Source organism: Haliotis rufescens, unplaced genomic scaffold (genome assembly GCF_023055435.1).
Source record: "Haliotis rufescens isolate VD_foot unplaced genomic scaffold, xgHalRufe1.0.p SCAF_9, whole genome shotgun sequence".
NCBI lineage: Eukaryota > Metazoa > Mollusca > Gastropoda > Lepetellida > Haliotidae > Haliotis > Haliotis rufescens.
In genome coordinates, this window is record NW_025964383.1 from 30,425,578 (window position 1) to 30,442,179 (window position 16,602).

Below are 16,602 nucleotides of genomic sequence, written 5' to 3' on the forward strand. Positions count from 1 at the left end.
AACTGGCTCTTCTCCATCTCAGACTCTGTACCGAGCAGGAAAAAATAAGCTTCTTCTTTCTTGTGTCGAACTGACGCTCAGTGGGATTGCATCGTTATTTCATTATTAATCAGTTTTGAAGCTTGGCAGCTGTAAATCTATGCATCAAGGGGTTTGTGCTGTTTCACCAAGCAAGTCGTGGAGGATGTGTTGTATTTTGATGAATTGTAGCTACAGCCGATTTGAAACCGTTTCTGCAATTATTGGATGTATTTCATGATGCAACTCAAGTGCTCGGTCAATATTTAAACATCGGTAGTTGTCGGGACGAGGCTATCGGTGTGGATATTGCATTGGAATTAGTTGTCACTACAGTAGTATCTGTGTCAAGAGTTTGGTTGTAGGCAGCAATGGCATGAAACAGGAATATTAGAATTGGCATTTCAAGTGGAACCGTTCTCATGTTTAATGTATCAGAACCAGTGAGGATGCGTTGAATTTGTCCAGGCTGACAACAAAAGCTGTTTTCAAGCATACAGTGTGTTCATAGCTATGTGACATTGCAGTTTTCTGCGCTCTACCGCCTTATACAATTGTTTATAGGAATTTTATATGACAATCTACCTCTGAATTCTCTCACTGAAGATCGACAGCGTCTTAATTTTGTAACTCTTCCTGGAAATCAATTCCCTACTCACGGGATTGCCGTTTGGAATATGACTTTACTTGTGAAGATTTCACGTTTTAGAAATGAGGAACTGTTCATCTGTTGCCATGGAAATGTACATGTAGCGCAACACATGTGCTTTGGATAGCTACAATCATTTCCATCTATAAATTCTGGAGAAAATCTAACAGAGGACATGGGACTCCATTATCCGGTTTGGGATTCTCCACGGATTACTGTTCTCCATCCTGATGCGTTCTCATTAATGATTCACCTGATCATTGTGTGATCCTGAATACTCCAAAAGAGTACACCCTTCATTCATTGGAGTTTTTTCACAGATTTCCATAATTAGCTGTTGATATATTTGATATTAGACTAGATAATTTCTTAAAAGAAATTTTATTTTTCATTCTTTTTAATTTGATTATCCTTTTTTGGATGCAATAAATGTGTAGCGGGTACATATATTATGCAATTACTTTTATAACTGCTGAAAGATATGCAATTTATTTCTAACCTTTGCCCTTTTTGAATATTTTATATGAATCCATGATGTCCTCCTCTGTATCTAGTCCTGAATTACCTCCCCTTTCTCCTGGTTTTCATGAAATTGAAGATGAAATTGCTAAATTTGTGGAAAACTTTAAGTCTCGGACGTCCTTCTTGGACCGCCGTTTGAGTCTGGAGTCGGGCGATTCCTCTCTCTCTGGGTGGACTGGAAGTTCGGCATACTCCACGACGTCGGATTGTACATCCACGAACACTGAGAGTCCTGACAAAGATGGAGAAGGTGCCTGTGCTAGTCATAATTCCATTTTGCGACAAAAGGGCATCATTGCTGAAAGTCGCAGGATTAGTGAATGGGCGTGGCTAACTGAAGATGACGATACACTTGACATTGAGAAACCTATACAATGGAAGAACACCAGTAAGTATGGCGATTATTCATTGGCTAGAAGTGTTTGGGGCAACCATTAATGGCCTGCTTGAAGAACTGAGAGTGTGTATCCCTGTATTTAGATGGCATTATAATGAAGTATCCATATATATAGACGGCATTATAATAAAGTATCCCTGTACATAGATGGCATTATGATAAAGTATCCCTGTATTGGGATGGCATTATGATAAAGTATCCCTGTATTTGGATGGCATTATAGTAAAAGTATCCCTGTTTATGGATGGCATTATAATGAAGTGCCCATGCATATAGATTGCATCCTTAGATGAAGTATCCGTGTATATGGATGGCATTATAATGAAGTATCCGTGTAAGAGGATGGCATTATAATGAAGTATCCATGTGTATGGATGGCATTATAATGAAGTGTCTGTGTATATAGATGGCATTATAATGAAGTGTCTGTGTATATAGATGGCATTATAGTGAAGTACCCCTGTAATTGGATGGCATTATAATAAGGCATCCCTGTATATGGATGGCATTATAATGAAATGTCTGTGTATATTGTTGGCTTGTAATGAAGTATCTGTGTAATAGGATGGCATTATAATGAAGTATCCCTGTGTAAGGATGACATTATAATGAAGTGTCCCTGTATATAGATGGCATTATAATGAAGTGTCCCTGTATATAGATGGCATTATAATGAAGTGTCCCTGTATATATATGGCATTATAATGAAGTATCCCTGTGTAAGGATGACATTATAATGAAGTATCCCTGTATATAGATGGCATTATAATGAAGTGTCCGTGTATATAGATGGCATTATAATGAAGTGTCCGTGTATATAGATGGCATTATAATGAAGTGTCCCTGTATATAGATGGCATTATAATGAAGTGTCCCTGTATATAGATGGCATTATAATGAAGTGTCCCTGTATATAGATGGCATTATAATGAAGTGTCCCTGTATATAGATGGCATTATAATGAAGTGTCTGTGTATAAAGATGGCATTATTATAAAGTATTCATGTGTATGGATGGTATTATTATGAATTTTTCCTGTATTTGGATGGCATTATAGTGAAGTATCCCTGTATATGGATGGCATTATAATGAAGTGTCTGTGTATATAGATGGCATTATATTAAAGTATCCCTGTATATAGATGGCCTTATAATGAAGTGTCCGTGTATATAGATGGCATTATAGTGAAGTATCCCTGTATATAAAGATTGCATTATAATGCAGTCTGACTAAAATAAGTAATATATTTGTGCTTGACTGCAAGTTGTTTGGAATTAAAAAGTTTCTGAAATATGAATTATGACTTTTGAAGTGTGCATTGAGACAAAAGTACTGACCTTAGGATGAATAATTCATGGAGAACCTTCAGTGATGATAGAGTAAGATAGTAAACGCCTAATACACTTCTCGAAAAACTTCTGCATATTAAAAGTTTATGGAGATGTTCCTATGGTGACATATCTTTTGTGTCAAAACAAAAAGTCGGTACAGAATGACCTTGTCAGAAGCTTTCCTCAATATGTGTCTCGTAGGAAGCTGAAAACATGATGTTACCATGGTAACCATATTATATATTACATAAACTCTCCTCAGATACATCATATTTATGGGAATTCATTTCACAGATCGTATAAGGAGTGAGTTGTAAAATCTTATGAAAATCTGTTTGGGTCTCTCCACTTAAAGGCCTGTTTTCATGGACTGATGATGATGTGTGATGTTCCTGAAGTGCAGTCTGTGAGTGAGTGAGTGAGTATGGTTTTACGCCGCTTTTAGCAATATTCCAGCAATATCACGGCGGGGGACACCAGAAATGGGCTTCACACATTGTACCCATGTCGGGAATTGAACCCCGGGCCGTCGGCGTGACGAGCGAACGCTTAAACCACTAGGCTACCCGACCGCCCCTGCAGTCTGTAGAACCCTAACTCGCCTCAGTGTATATGCAGCTAATCTGGAGCTCCGGGTGATGTCCTTATATGCTGCTACCAGGACAAGGACAAGTGAATGGGTCAGGACAAGCTACGAAAAGCTTGAAGTTTCTCTGCCATCAAATTCTATGAAATTTACTAAATATGAGCTGCATAATATATACATCCACCCAGTCTTCCTATGTGACCACTGATCTCACAAACTACTGTCTCAACTCAACTGACCTCAAATGCATTTTAGTCTTGTTTGGCCATAAGAAATTGATTATTCGACTTTTGCAACCACATCACAGAATTATATTGTTCCATAGTACCTTTAGATGATTCCCATAAGGATTCCTGAATAGGTCACGAGTAACCCATATGTTGGTTGGAAGAGTGAGTGAGTTGGGTTTAACGCCACTTTTAACAGTATTCCAGTTATATCATGGCATCTCAGCTTAATGTGGGAGACAAGAAGTGATGCAGGTCTCAGACGTTTACCACTTCGGTGAAACCCACGAGCACGGGTATGGTGCTGACAAACCTAGAAACATAATCGAGGCGAATCGGGATTGGAACTCACAATCATAGGTTTCTGGCATGCCCAAAGGACGCAACTCTGCACAGCGACCTTAGACGACTGGGCCACACGTGTCCCCGTTGGTTGGAAGAAGCAACCAATTGGATCAAGTTGTCAGGCTTTGACAAGGTTGATGGCGTGTCGTCGTACCCTGGCCGTGACATCATTATCTTTTGTTTGTTTGTTGTTTAACGCTGCACTCAGCAATATTCCAGCTATATGATGGCGGTCTGTAAATAATCGAATCTGGACCAGACAATCCAGTGATTCTCATCATGAGCATTGATCCACACATTTGGGATCGATGACATGCATCAACCAAGTCAGCGAGCATACATACAAATTATAGGTACCCTTGGGCAAATATTACTTCACACAAACATGTGTATTGTTTATCCGGACATCATTCAAATTTATTTGTGGTTTAAATGATGTCACACTAGAAATGACATCATAGCTGAAGATTGTTGATGTTGAACAACATTTGTTGTTTTCTAAGACAGCGGTCATGATCAGTGCAGTTTTGTAAAGGGTTACTCAAAGGATTAATAAATTATGGGTTTTAAAGAAATGATTAAACTCACATGTGTGTCATACTGGTTTTACGAAACTCGTGTAAGATTAAATGTATTACCGACCATCTCCGTGGTCTAGTGGTAGAGCGTCTGCCCGGAGAGCGGAAGGTCCGGGGTTTGATCCCCGGCCGCGTCATTCCAAAAGATGGTACTTGTTGTTACCCTGTCTGGCACTCGGCATTAAGGGGCTAAAACAAGGACTGGTCGGCTCGGAGTCAGTATACTGTGTCTGAGTGGGGTATTCATGTTAAACTGCGGCATGGTATCTCAGTGAGCTAGCACTATAAATCGGCATCAGTCCGGACTAGTACAAGCAGCCACACACACACACACACGTGCATGCACGTCGCTATATAAGTGCAATAATCTTGGACGCGATGTTAAACCCAAATTCACCTCACCTCACCTCATGTATTACCATTGCTCTCGTTCAGGAAATACAAGAATTCTGACACTCATTTCATCAAATCAGTACGACAGAGAGTGGGAGTGTAAAATCTCTATATGTGTTATGGAGGCGCCAGGTATGACATAGTCAAGGCTACAATTCTATGAGAGTTTGTTTTAGAGCGTTGCTATGACAACCGACAGACTTGATTGTAATTCAATAAAGTCAAGCATATCTTAATCAGCAAGCTTTACTATGGCTTGACAGCAAACAGGAACAGCCTGATATCAGTTTGTTCCAGAAGTCTAGGGCACGATATTAGTTTTTCCGTCTCTGGTGTCATTATTAATAATAGACTGAAGACCTCAGACGATCTTTACTCAAGCAAGGGCTAAGTCATGGTGAAGTGTTTCATTGTACTCTGATATGTGGATCAGTACTGACACTATGAAACTTTTTGTATCTTGAAAATACAAATACCGTATTTGATGTAATAAGGGCCCGGGCTCTAATAAGCGCCCACGGCAATATTTGCAAATATATATTGGCTAGTGAACAATCCCAATTAGCACCCCTTCCAATTGATCAATGTACAAAAGACTTATCTATTCGCGTATAATACGCAGTCGTGTGTCATATGCACCCTTAATTATGGACAATTAAATTCTGGAAAAATATATGTCACATATAAACGCTTATTATGTCGAATATGGTATAATCAAACTCTGAATGCAAAAAACCTCATGTGCTGCAAGTGGTTCAGTGTGGCCAGGACCCACAGACTTTAGAAACTGCTTGCCCTGACAGAACTCTTCAGGCCCTAAAACTGCAACTGATTGTGACAAATAAATGGACATGTAAATTTACTGAGGACCCATACAAAATTTTACAACTACAGGCTCGACACAAGATGTACCTGCCATGGGCCTACAGGCCAGCGCTTATTTTGAACACTGCCCAGGGACCCCAAAAATAGTTTGACTTATCCCGGTTCCAACACTTTCGACTCGACATTATTACTGATATTATTACCGTAAGAGCCTGCCATATGTTTACATGTTAATCACTTCTTCCCTATTAAGGTCTTGCTGTTAATTAGTTACAGTTAACTTTATGAGTTCATGTCAAGTTGGACCCATGAAGATATGGGGTAGAATAGGTCTTCAGCAACCCATGTTTGGCGTAAAAGGCAACAATGCTTGTCGTAAAAAGCGACTTGGTTGGTGCATGTCATCGTATCCCAATTGCATGGATCAATACTCATGATGTGAATCACTGGATTGCCTGGTCCAGACTTGATTATTTACAGACCGCCGTCATATAGCTGGAATATTGCGGCGTTAAACAACAAACAAACAAACAAACAAACATGTCAAGTTGTCTTGTCGTGGCAGCCTTCACTCAGGCCATTCAACTGTTTCCAGTCTTGATGTATCAGACTGTACAGCGTTTTCACCGTTGTGCTTGATGCAAATTTTAAGGTGTGTTTTGAGTTTGACTTTTAAAGGAAAGTTTTAACTTAAATTAATTCTTTGGACAGCTAAGTAGGTTCAAAACAACCAAAAATTTGACACGTCTACTTTGACACATCTTGATTAAGTTGTGATCTCTGTAGACAGCATGTTCGGGGACTGGCCTGTGAGTTCGAAACAGCATCTGGTTTGACAAGGTTAAATAGTGTTCTCTATAGTAAGGTTAAATAGTGATCTCTATAGTAAGGTTAAATAGTGACCTCTATAGTAAGGTTAAATAGTGATCTCTATAGTAAGGTTAAATAGTGATCTCTATAGTAAGATTAAATAGAGTTCTCTATAGTAAGGTTAAATAGTGATCTCTATAGTAAGGTTAAATAGTGATCTCTATAGTAAGGTTAAATAGTGATCTCTATAGTAAGGTTAAATAGTGTTCTCTATAGTAAGGTTAAATAGTGTTCTCTATAGTTATGTTAAATAGTGTTCTCTATAGTAAGGTTAAATAGTGATCTCTATAGTAAGGTTAAATAGTGTTCTCTATAGTAAGGTTAAATAGTGATCTCTATAGTTTAAAGAGTTTGCTGGGACCTGACTGTGATTTTGACATACCGTATTCGATGTAATAAGCGCCCTGCTCTAATAAGCGCCCACGGCGATATTTGCTAATATATTGGCTAGTGAAAAATCTCAATTAGCACCCCTTCCAATTGAATAATGTACACAAGACTTATTTATTTGTGTATAAGACGCACTCCTGTGTTATATGCACCCTTAATTATGGGCAATTAAATCCTGGAAAAATATATCTGTCGTATATAAACATTTCAGGCTGTCAGCATAAGCCACGAAATTTACGATCTTTCAACTCAAAATAATATTCTAATAAGAGCCCCCTATTCCTAATTTTGAGAGCACCCTGGGCGCTTATTACGTCGAATACGGTAACAGGGAATTCAGCGCATCCATGTTCGTGACTGTGGGTTTCAACTGTATGTTAAAGTGAATGATTGTACACTGCAAGAACCAGGCAGTAGCACCATTGTGGGCACTCGGTGGTAACTGCATCCTCTGTATAGATAATAACAGTAATTAGGTACTATTAGAGTAAGTACTATTGATCATACTGTCTCCATTGATCATTTATTGCATATTTAAGCTGCTTACGTGTGGCTGAAGATTATCTGTGTAAAATGTTTATGATCATCTGTCCATTATATTCAGACATATTTCTGATGTCTTTCTCACAAAGGGTTTTACTCTAGCCTGAAACCAGTTGTAAGAATATGTGATCACAATACTGTCTACGTTACTTTGAGGCGAGGTTGAAAAGTTCTGAACCTATGGACTGCGTTGGTGGAGTTGATTTTCTAATTTTTTTTTAACATAATCCCCACCGAGGTCCACACACTTCTGCCAAAGATGCTGGAATGCCTGGATTCCACTGGTGCAGACGGCTCACTCCTGCTGGTGTAAAAATCCCTCCACATCAAAAATAATGTCATGAACATTTACATAATGCTTGCCAGACAGTTCTTTCTTCAAGTTTGGGAAGAGATGGAACATTAATGGAGGAAAACTTTTCACCCACCCCTCACAAATACTTATGTATTCAGTATTCTTTAAATTCTAGCAAGCAGACATCATTGATCGGGAGCTTTGTTTTAGGGCTGTAATAGTATGTTGAGATTCAAATCTCGATAAGGAGTTTTTGTGATTTGATGCACGATTCGGTCTCATGGTGTCCAGGGGCGGTCGGGTAGCCTAGTGGTTAAAAGCGTTCGCTCGTCACGCCAAAGACCCGGGTTCGATTCCCGACATGGGTACAATGTGTGAAGCCCATTTCCGGTGTCCCCCGCCGTGATATTGCTGAAATATTGCTAAAAGCGGCGTAAAAACCATACTCACTCACTCATGGTGTCCAAGGCCATTCAGCTCATAAAATCCCATAGATCCTGCTACAGTAATACATCTAACTCCTAACACTAACAGAGTCATGGGTATGGTTCCTACTAATTGTACCATTTCTTTCTTTGTATGTGAAGAGTCCTATAGCAATGATGTCATAATGAACACATTGTTGCAAATAATTGAAGATGATGTAACCCTTTGTTCTTGACATCACAGACGATTTGGTTTGAGATTGTTTCAGTAGTAGGAAAACTGTGCTGATGTCTCAACATGACGACATGGACAACATATGACTATGGACAATGGAAGGAATATCCTACTCACAACTCAATATTACAAGTTGTCTGTCCTTTGTGAAACAATTTTGAAAGTTCCTTGCCTATGTAACAGGGCGTGGAGTCATCCCACAGATGACATCCTTACCTTGTCAGCTTGCTGACAGGGTTAATCTCTTTGGTCATGTGGACAAGGCGTCCTACCTCATATCAGAAAGTCCGTGGTTCGAATCCCATCACGGGACTCGTAAATTTTATGGCCGCAACACCAAGATTCAGTCAGGACCCATAATCCATAATTCCAACTTTACTATCAAGATGCACATTGTATGTATGTATGTAAGTCTGGTCTTATGGGGTATTAATTTTATTGAAAAGCAAACATATTAATTCCTAATATTCTTTCATTTTCATAACCGCTGTTCCAAATAGGGGGTCATGGATGGTCCAGTCGCTAAGGCACTGCAGAGTTGCATCCCTTGGGCACGCAGAGACCTATTAGTTCAAATCCCGGTTTTCCCCGATTATGCTCCTAGGTTTGTCAGCACCATACCCATGCTCGTGGTTTTACCTAAGTGTCACACTTCTGAGCAAGGTGTCACTTTTGGTTTTCCTCCCACTTTAAACTTACACGCGGTGATATAACTGGAAGACTGTTCAAAGCCGCGTTAAGCCCGACTCACTCACTCCAAATATGTTATGACACGACTGTGAAATGATGCCAGTGGTATAAACATACCTGGATGATATGCTGCATGCCCCTGGCCATTCCCATGAGACCAGGAACTTGGCAATCCCTACTTACCAGGGACTAATCAAGCTTGATGTATGTGCAGCCACAAGTGATTAAGCTTTGGTATCCTTGAACATTGATTGTTTAGTGCTAGCCGTTACACAAAACTGTTGGCAGCTAATGGCTAGTTACAACACACACTGACATTCAAGAATTGAATTAGAGCTCACATGTGACAGGGTCATCCATTTGTAAATTTTATAGAGGTAGATTAAGATTTTGAAAGCGGTGGGGTACACAGTATGCACCGGCCACGAAGTGAACAAAATACATGCAGCTCTTGCACCTGAGAATTTCACCTCTTGCAGATAGAAATGGATAACAGTTGTCACCTCCATTGCTTATTTTGTGTAATTTATTTTTTTCAATGGATATTTAAGCTTGGTGAGGATGAGGTTAAATGATTATTTCACTTGCATGGCAACATGCATGCATATGTGTGTGTGTGTGTGTTTGTGTGTGTGTGTGTGTGTGCGTGCGGGTGGCTGCTTGTACTAGTCCAGGATTAATGCCGGTTGTATAGTGTTTGTCCACTGAGATACTATGCCGCAGTTTAACACAGCTACCCCATTCAGACACAGTATACTGACTCCGAGCTGACCAGTGCTTGTTTTAGCCCCTTAATGACGAGCGCCAGGCAAGGTAACAACAAGTACCATCTTTTAGCGTCTGTTTGGTATGAGGCATGTTTGGTAGCTTGGCTCCTGAGAGTTTCCAGGGCTTCAGCCCCGACCCACACTGAAGCAAGTGACTTTCTTTGAAATATGCCTCTGTTCACCCAGCAGTAGCAGGGTACCTGGTAGGATCAGAAAGTAATAGGACTGTTGACCTTGGGTTGTATACTCCCCAGGAAGCTGAGAATGAAAATCAAGAGCACACTGATTCATGGACTGGGGTAATTATCATGTTGCGCTATGAACAAATATTGCATGTGGATTTATGCACTTTACAAGTGGACTATTATTATATTTAAACCAGGGTCAATCAGTTTTTTATCAATTTTTCAAGTGTAACCTATTTGCCTTTGACATATATTAACAAGAAGTCTTTGCATTGTGCACATATCTTAATTGAAAGCCTATTGAACTTGTGGTATGTCTTCAGTCATCATTGGAGCATCAATGATTTGCCAATTATGTTCTTTAACAAACACCTGCATCCATATATGTGTCCTATTCTGGTCCCAACGACTGGATCTCCAAAATGTCACTGAAATTGAGAAATATTTGATTTGGGCTTGTAAGCCTGTATAATCCGGACATTCTTATTGATCTTCTCCATCGATCTCAGTCTTCAAATATGTTTTCATTTTTTCTGCTGTCTCTCTTTAAGGAGGGAAACCCATTATCTGTTTTTTGCATTTTAGAGATGTGAAACGAATATGCCCTTCAATCATCATAGTCAATATGAAGAGTGCGTATTGTATTTCACCTATTTGGCATTCTGTTCTAATTGAATATTCATTATTATGATTCTTTGAAATAGCGCCAACCTGATGAATGAGTGATTTGGGTGTCACGCCACTTTGAACAGTATTTCAGTTATATCACAATGTGATGGCAGGATGTGGGAGGAAATCCCAAAGTTATGCAGGACTTAGATGTTTATCAATTAGTTGAAACCAAAGTGGACAAACCTTAAAACAATCAGGGCAAACAGGGATTTGAACCCACAATCATAGAATCCTGGCATGCCTAAGGGACATAACTCTGCACAGCAAATTATGACACTTCTGACGATTGGTATAACACTGCACGCCAGGGAGAGACTGGACTGTGAGGAAAGAACACGAATAGATCAGAACCTGATTTTACCCGATGGAAATGGCAAATTAAATGAGTTTGAAATTATTATAAACTAGTGAGTGATTATGATGTTTCTTGACGCCTTCTTAGCAATATTCCTTTATTATCGGTTCGGGGAGAAATGTATAAAATTCTCATGACAAGCCAATCACATTTCTTTCCTTAATTGTTTTTTTTAAAAGAAAATATACTGTAGCCAAATCTGTGTTGAAGATGAATTAAAATTTGTCTAGTGCTTAACATTTGTGCTGCAATATTTTCTTAGATGTAGATGCTGAGTGAGTTAAAATTTATCATCGTATGGGCGACTTTTCTGCCATTTTAGTGGGTTTGAGAACAATTTATTTATCAAAAAAATATCACAGTATCAAAGTTTATATGTTGAATTAATCAGATGTATAAAGAGTTTCAATAAATTGAAACGAAAGTCATAAAAATTAAGAAGTAATTGTCGTCATTAATTTTTATGATGCTGATGAAATAATCATTGCTGTTTTACAAATTATCATTCCCGACGATTGCTCCCAGTTCTATTCTTGGAATCCACACATTGCTAAGTATGTGGAATGCAATCTGTGAATATATTAGTAAAGACTTCCCCTTTTAAATATTGTGCCTGAAGGTTGTGCCTGAAGGTTGTGCCTTGGGTCAACCCAGTGCTGAAACAGCTGCAGGGTGAAGCATGGCTAATCCGGCTGTCTGTCAATATCTGTCTGAAATAACATTCGTATTGACAGTTATTTGTGGGGGTCACATGGCCAGCGGTCAGTTTTACATGGTGTGGACATGACCATTGCAGCTGTTGATTTGTACCACTGAGAAGCAGTCTTGTCCATGCAGCTGTTGATTTGTACCACTGAGAAGCAGTCTTGTCCATGCCGCTGTTGATTTGTACCACTGAGAAGCAGTCTTGTCCGTGCAGCTGTTGATTTGTACCACTGAGAAGCAGTCTTGTCCATGCCGCTGTTGATTTGTACCACTGAGAAGCAGTCTTGTCCATGCAGCTGTTGATTTGTACCACTGAGAAGCAGTCTTGTCCATGCAGCTGTTGATTTGTACCACTGAGAAGCAGTCTTGTCCATGCCGCTGTTGATTTGTACCACTGAGAAGCAGTCTTGTCCATGCAGCTGTTGATTTGTACCACTGAGAAGCAGTCTTGTCCATGCCGCTGTTGATTTGTACCACTGAGAAGCAGTCTTGTCCATGCAGCTGTTGATTTGTACCACTGAGAAGCAGTCTTGTCCATGCAGCTGTTGATTTGTACCACTGAGAAGCAGTCTTGTCCATGCAGCTGTTGATTTGTGCCACTGAGAAGCAGTCTTGTCCATGCAGCTGTTGATTTGTACCACTGAGAAGCAGTCTTGTCCATGCAGCTGTTGATTTGTACCACTGAGAAGCAGTCTTGTCCATGCAGCTGTTGATTTGTGCCACTGAGAAGCAGTCTTATCCATGCAGCTGTTGATTTGTACCACTGAGAAGCAGTCTTGTCCATGCAGCTGTTGATTTGAACCACTGAGAAGCAGTCTTGTCCATGCAGCTGTTGATTTGTACCACTGAGAAGCAGTCTTGTCCACTGCAGAAAGATGGGGGACAATTTTAGTTCTGAACTGAAGGTGTTAGGTAAGATGGTTGATGTAGACCCAACTCTACACAATTTGTCCTCGGGTTATACATTAATCTACGGTTGTGTTTTTGAAAGAAAGAGCAAAAAGTTGAAAATTGTGTCTGGTTTGAAATTTTGATAACTGTTATTCTATTTAAAGCAAAACACTATAGTAATCTGTACATTGCATACAAGGATAGAAATGCTTTGATTTTCAAGTATGCCACGGGGCACTCAGTAAGTTGTTCAGGTGTGCCACATGGCATCCAGTAAAATGTTCAGGTGTGCCATGGGGCACTCAGTAAGATGTTCAGGTGTGCCACGGAAGTCTCAGTAAGATGTTCAGGTGTACCACATTGCACTCAGTAAGATGTTCAGGTGTGCCACGGGGCACTCAGTAAGATGTTCAGGTGTGCCACGGGGCACTCAGTAAGATGTTCAGGTGTACCACATGGCACTCAGTAAGTTGTTCAGGTGTGCCACGGGGCACTCAGTAAGATGTTCAGGTGTGCCACGGGGCACTCAGTAAGATGTTCAGGTTTGCCACGGGGCACTGAGTAAGATGTTCAGGTGTGCCACGGGGCACTCAGTAAGATGTTCAGGTGTGCCACGGGGCACTCAGTAAAATGTTCAGGTGTACCACATGGCACTCAGTAAGTTGTTCAGGTGTGCCACGGGGCACTCAGTAAGATGTTCAGGTGTGCCACGGGGCACTCAGTAAGATGTTCAGGTTTGCCACGGGGCACTCAGTAAGATGTTCAGGTGTGCCACGGGGCACTCAGTAAGATGTTCAGGTGTGCCACGGGGCGCTCAGTAAGATGTTCAGGTGTGCCACATGGCATCCAGTAAAATGTTCAGGTGTGCCACGGGGCACTGAGTAAGCTGTTCAGGTGTGCCACGGGGCACTCAGTAAGTTGTTCAGGTGTGCCACGGGGCACTCAGTAAGATGTTCAGGTGTGCCACGGGGCACTCAGTAAGATGTTCAGGTGTGCCACGGGGCACTCAGTAAGATGTTCAGGTGTGCCACGGGGCACTCAGTAAGATGTTCAGGTGTGCCACGGGGCACTCAGTAAGTTGTTCTGATGTGCCACATTGCACTCAGTAAGATGTTCAAGTGTGCCACGGGGCGCTCAGTAAGATGTTCAGGTGTGCCACGGGGCACTCAGTAAGTTGTTCAGGTGTGCCACGGGGCACTCAGTAAGATGTTCAGGTGTACCACATTGCACTCAGTAAGATGTTCAGGTGTGCCACGGGGCACTCAATAAGATGTTCAGGTGTGCCACGGGGCACTCAGTAAGATGTTCAGATGTGCCACGGGGCACTCAGTAAGTTATGCCATCCTTTTCATTGAAATTGATAATGGCATTTTCAGTTTCTGTATCCCCGCTCTAGTTTGTAAATCATACTGTATGTTAAGTGTGTCCATATGCTCAAGACCCGTCAAGATCAGGGGAAGAATAGGTCTACCATGTCTACAGCAACCCATGCTTGTCGGAAGAGGAAACTATGCTTGTTGTAAGAGGCGACTAACAGGATTGGCAGCTTATGCTCGCTGACTTGGTTGATGCCATATTTCTTTCCAGGTAATAATATTCAAATATATGCCAAGTTTAAAGAAACTTTTTCACAGATAAATGATGTGGATGCTCTACCTTGTAGACAATAATGTAGAACGTTGGTGCCAAGGATATGTTAGATCAAGGGGAAGGTAAATTGACCGGGCTGAGCAACATGACGTCAGCCTATTATGGCGTAACTCAATGGTGTAATTTCTCGCAGGATATAGTACAGTTGGCGTTTTTGATCTTTCAGCTAAGCATCTTAGAATACAGCATTCAAGATTCAAGATTTCATCTGTTGCTGTAACTGAGTTGAGCTATGACATCATTACTAACTGTGACATCATAGTCATTGTCCATTGTGACGTCATGGAAACACCTGCCCCTGTACAAGTAGTTCTTTAAAGCCCCACCCACTAGAGTGGTCATCTTACTGATTCTTGAGCATGGTCTTGATGCCATATTTCTTTCCAGGTAATAATATTCAAATATATGTTGTTTAACGTCGCTCTCAACTATATTCCAGCTATATGACGGCGGTCTGTAAATAATCAGTAAGATACATAATGTAAATAAATCATGTATCTGATAATAAATAATCAGTAAGTTCACATGGAGCTTAATATATGGCTCCTTTCAAAATTATATTTGGAGCCATTTGGCTCCATAAAAGCACTTCTTGGCAGAGTTTACAGAGACTTGGCAGTGTAAGAATAATTACAGTATCAAGGAATACAACAAATCCTTGGAAGTGAATCTATGATAGCCAGGAATCTCAGTGGAATGGTCCAAAGCTTTCATCAAATTTGATGGCATTATTTATAATGGCAGATGATGCATGCCACGATACAGTTACGTTTCAAGTCTTTGATGAACAGAAAAAGTTAATTTGCACACTATTATCGCTGGATTGTGATCTTTGATAACGCTGATGGCGGACTCGTATGTAAATTTACTCACTGGCCTCAATTTGTTTTTCCTTGTAAGTTGTGAGTAAAGGGCACCATGGCGGTGTGTGCGTGGCTTGTTAATTTTAATTGAACATGGTATTGCGAAGGATTGGATTTGACACTGTGGTGGTGTTGCTTCGATTTTGTTCCCGGTAATGACATTGGTGTTGTGTAAGTGTGAGGGATTACTTCTTAATGTACTTCAATTTGGGTTTAGGAAAGAAAATTAATTTTAAATGATTTTGGTGAAGTCATAGTGGTATTCAACAGGGGCGTCGTATTGTCTTCTTTTGTGTGTGTGTGTGTGTGTGTGTGTGTGTGTGTGTGTGTGTGTGTGTGTGTGTGTGTGTGTGAGAGTGTGTGTCCATATGCGTGTGTATCTATATTCATTTGTATGTGTTCATTGTGTGTATGTATGTGTGTTCATATGTGTGTGTATGTTCATTATGTGTTTATGTTCATGTGTGTGTATGTTCATTTTTTTTGTGTATGTTCATTTGTGTGTGTTCATATATGTGTGTGTATGTTCATTTGTGCGTGTATGTTCATTTGTGTGCTCCTGTGTGTGTTCATGTTCATTTTTGTGTGTGTATGTTCATTTGTGTGTGTTCATATATGTGTGTGTATGTTCATTTGTGTGCTCCTGTGTGTGTGTATGTTCATTTTTGTGTGTGTATGTTCATTTGTGTGTTCATATATGTGTGTGTATGTTCATTTGTGTGTTCCTGTGTGTGTATGTTCATTAGTGTGTTCATGTGTGTGTGTTTATGTTCATTTGTGTGTGTTTATGTTCATTTTTGTGTGTTTATGTTCATTTTTGTGTGTTCATTGTGTGTGTATGTTCATTTGTGTGTGTTCATTTGTGTGTGTATGTTCATTTTTTGTGTGCATGTTCATTTGTGTGTGTTCATATATGTGTGTGTATGTTCATTTGTGTGTGTTCATATGTGTGTGTGTATGTTCATTTTTGTGTGTGTATGTTCATTTGTGTGTGTTCATATATGTGTGTGTATGTTCATTTGTGTGTGTTCATATGTGTGTGTGTATGTTCATATATGTGTGTGTGTTCATGTGTGTGTTCCTGTGTGTGTGTATGTTCATATGTGTGTGTGTATGTTCATTTGTGTGTGTGTATGTTCATTTGTGTGTGTATGTTCATTTGTGTGTGTTCATATATGTGTGTGTTTATGTTCAT

The 16,602-nt window shown here is 40.1% G+C and overlaps 1 protein-coding gene across 5 annotated transcripts in view; it reads left to right on the forward strand.

Annotated features, from left to right (window-relative positions):
• The window catches only part of LOC124118575 (guanine nucleotide exchange factor DBS-like), a 150,497-nt gene that overhangs the window by 16,823 nt on the left and 117,072 nt on the right, over positions 1-16,602 (forward strand). For 2 of the 5 annotated variants that reach the window (XM_046480757.2, XM_046480756.2), the window contains exon 1: positions 10-1,577. The exons of the other annotated variants lie outside the window; for them this stretch is intronic. In XM_046480757.2, coding sequence (XP_046336713.1) covers positions 1,199-1,577 — 379 coding nt within the window. In that variant the 5' untranslated portion in view covers positions 10-1,198. Of the gene's footprint in view, positions 1-9; positions 1,578-16,602 lie in introns of those variants that run through there. 5 annotated transcript variants of the gene reach the window in all.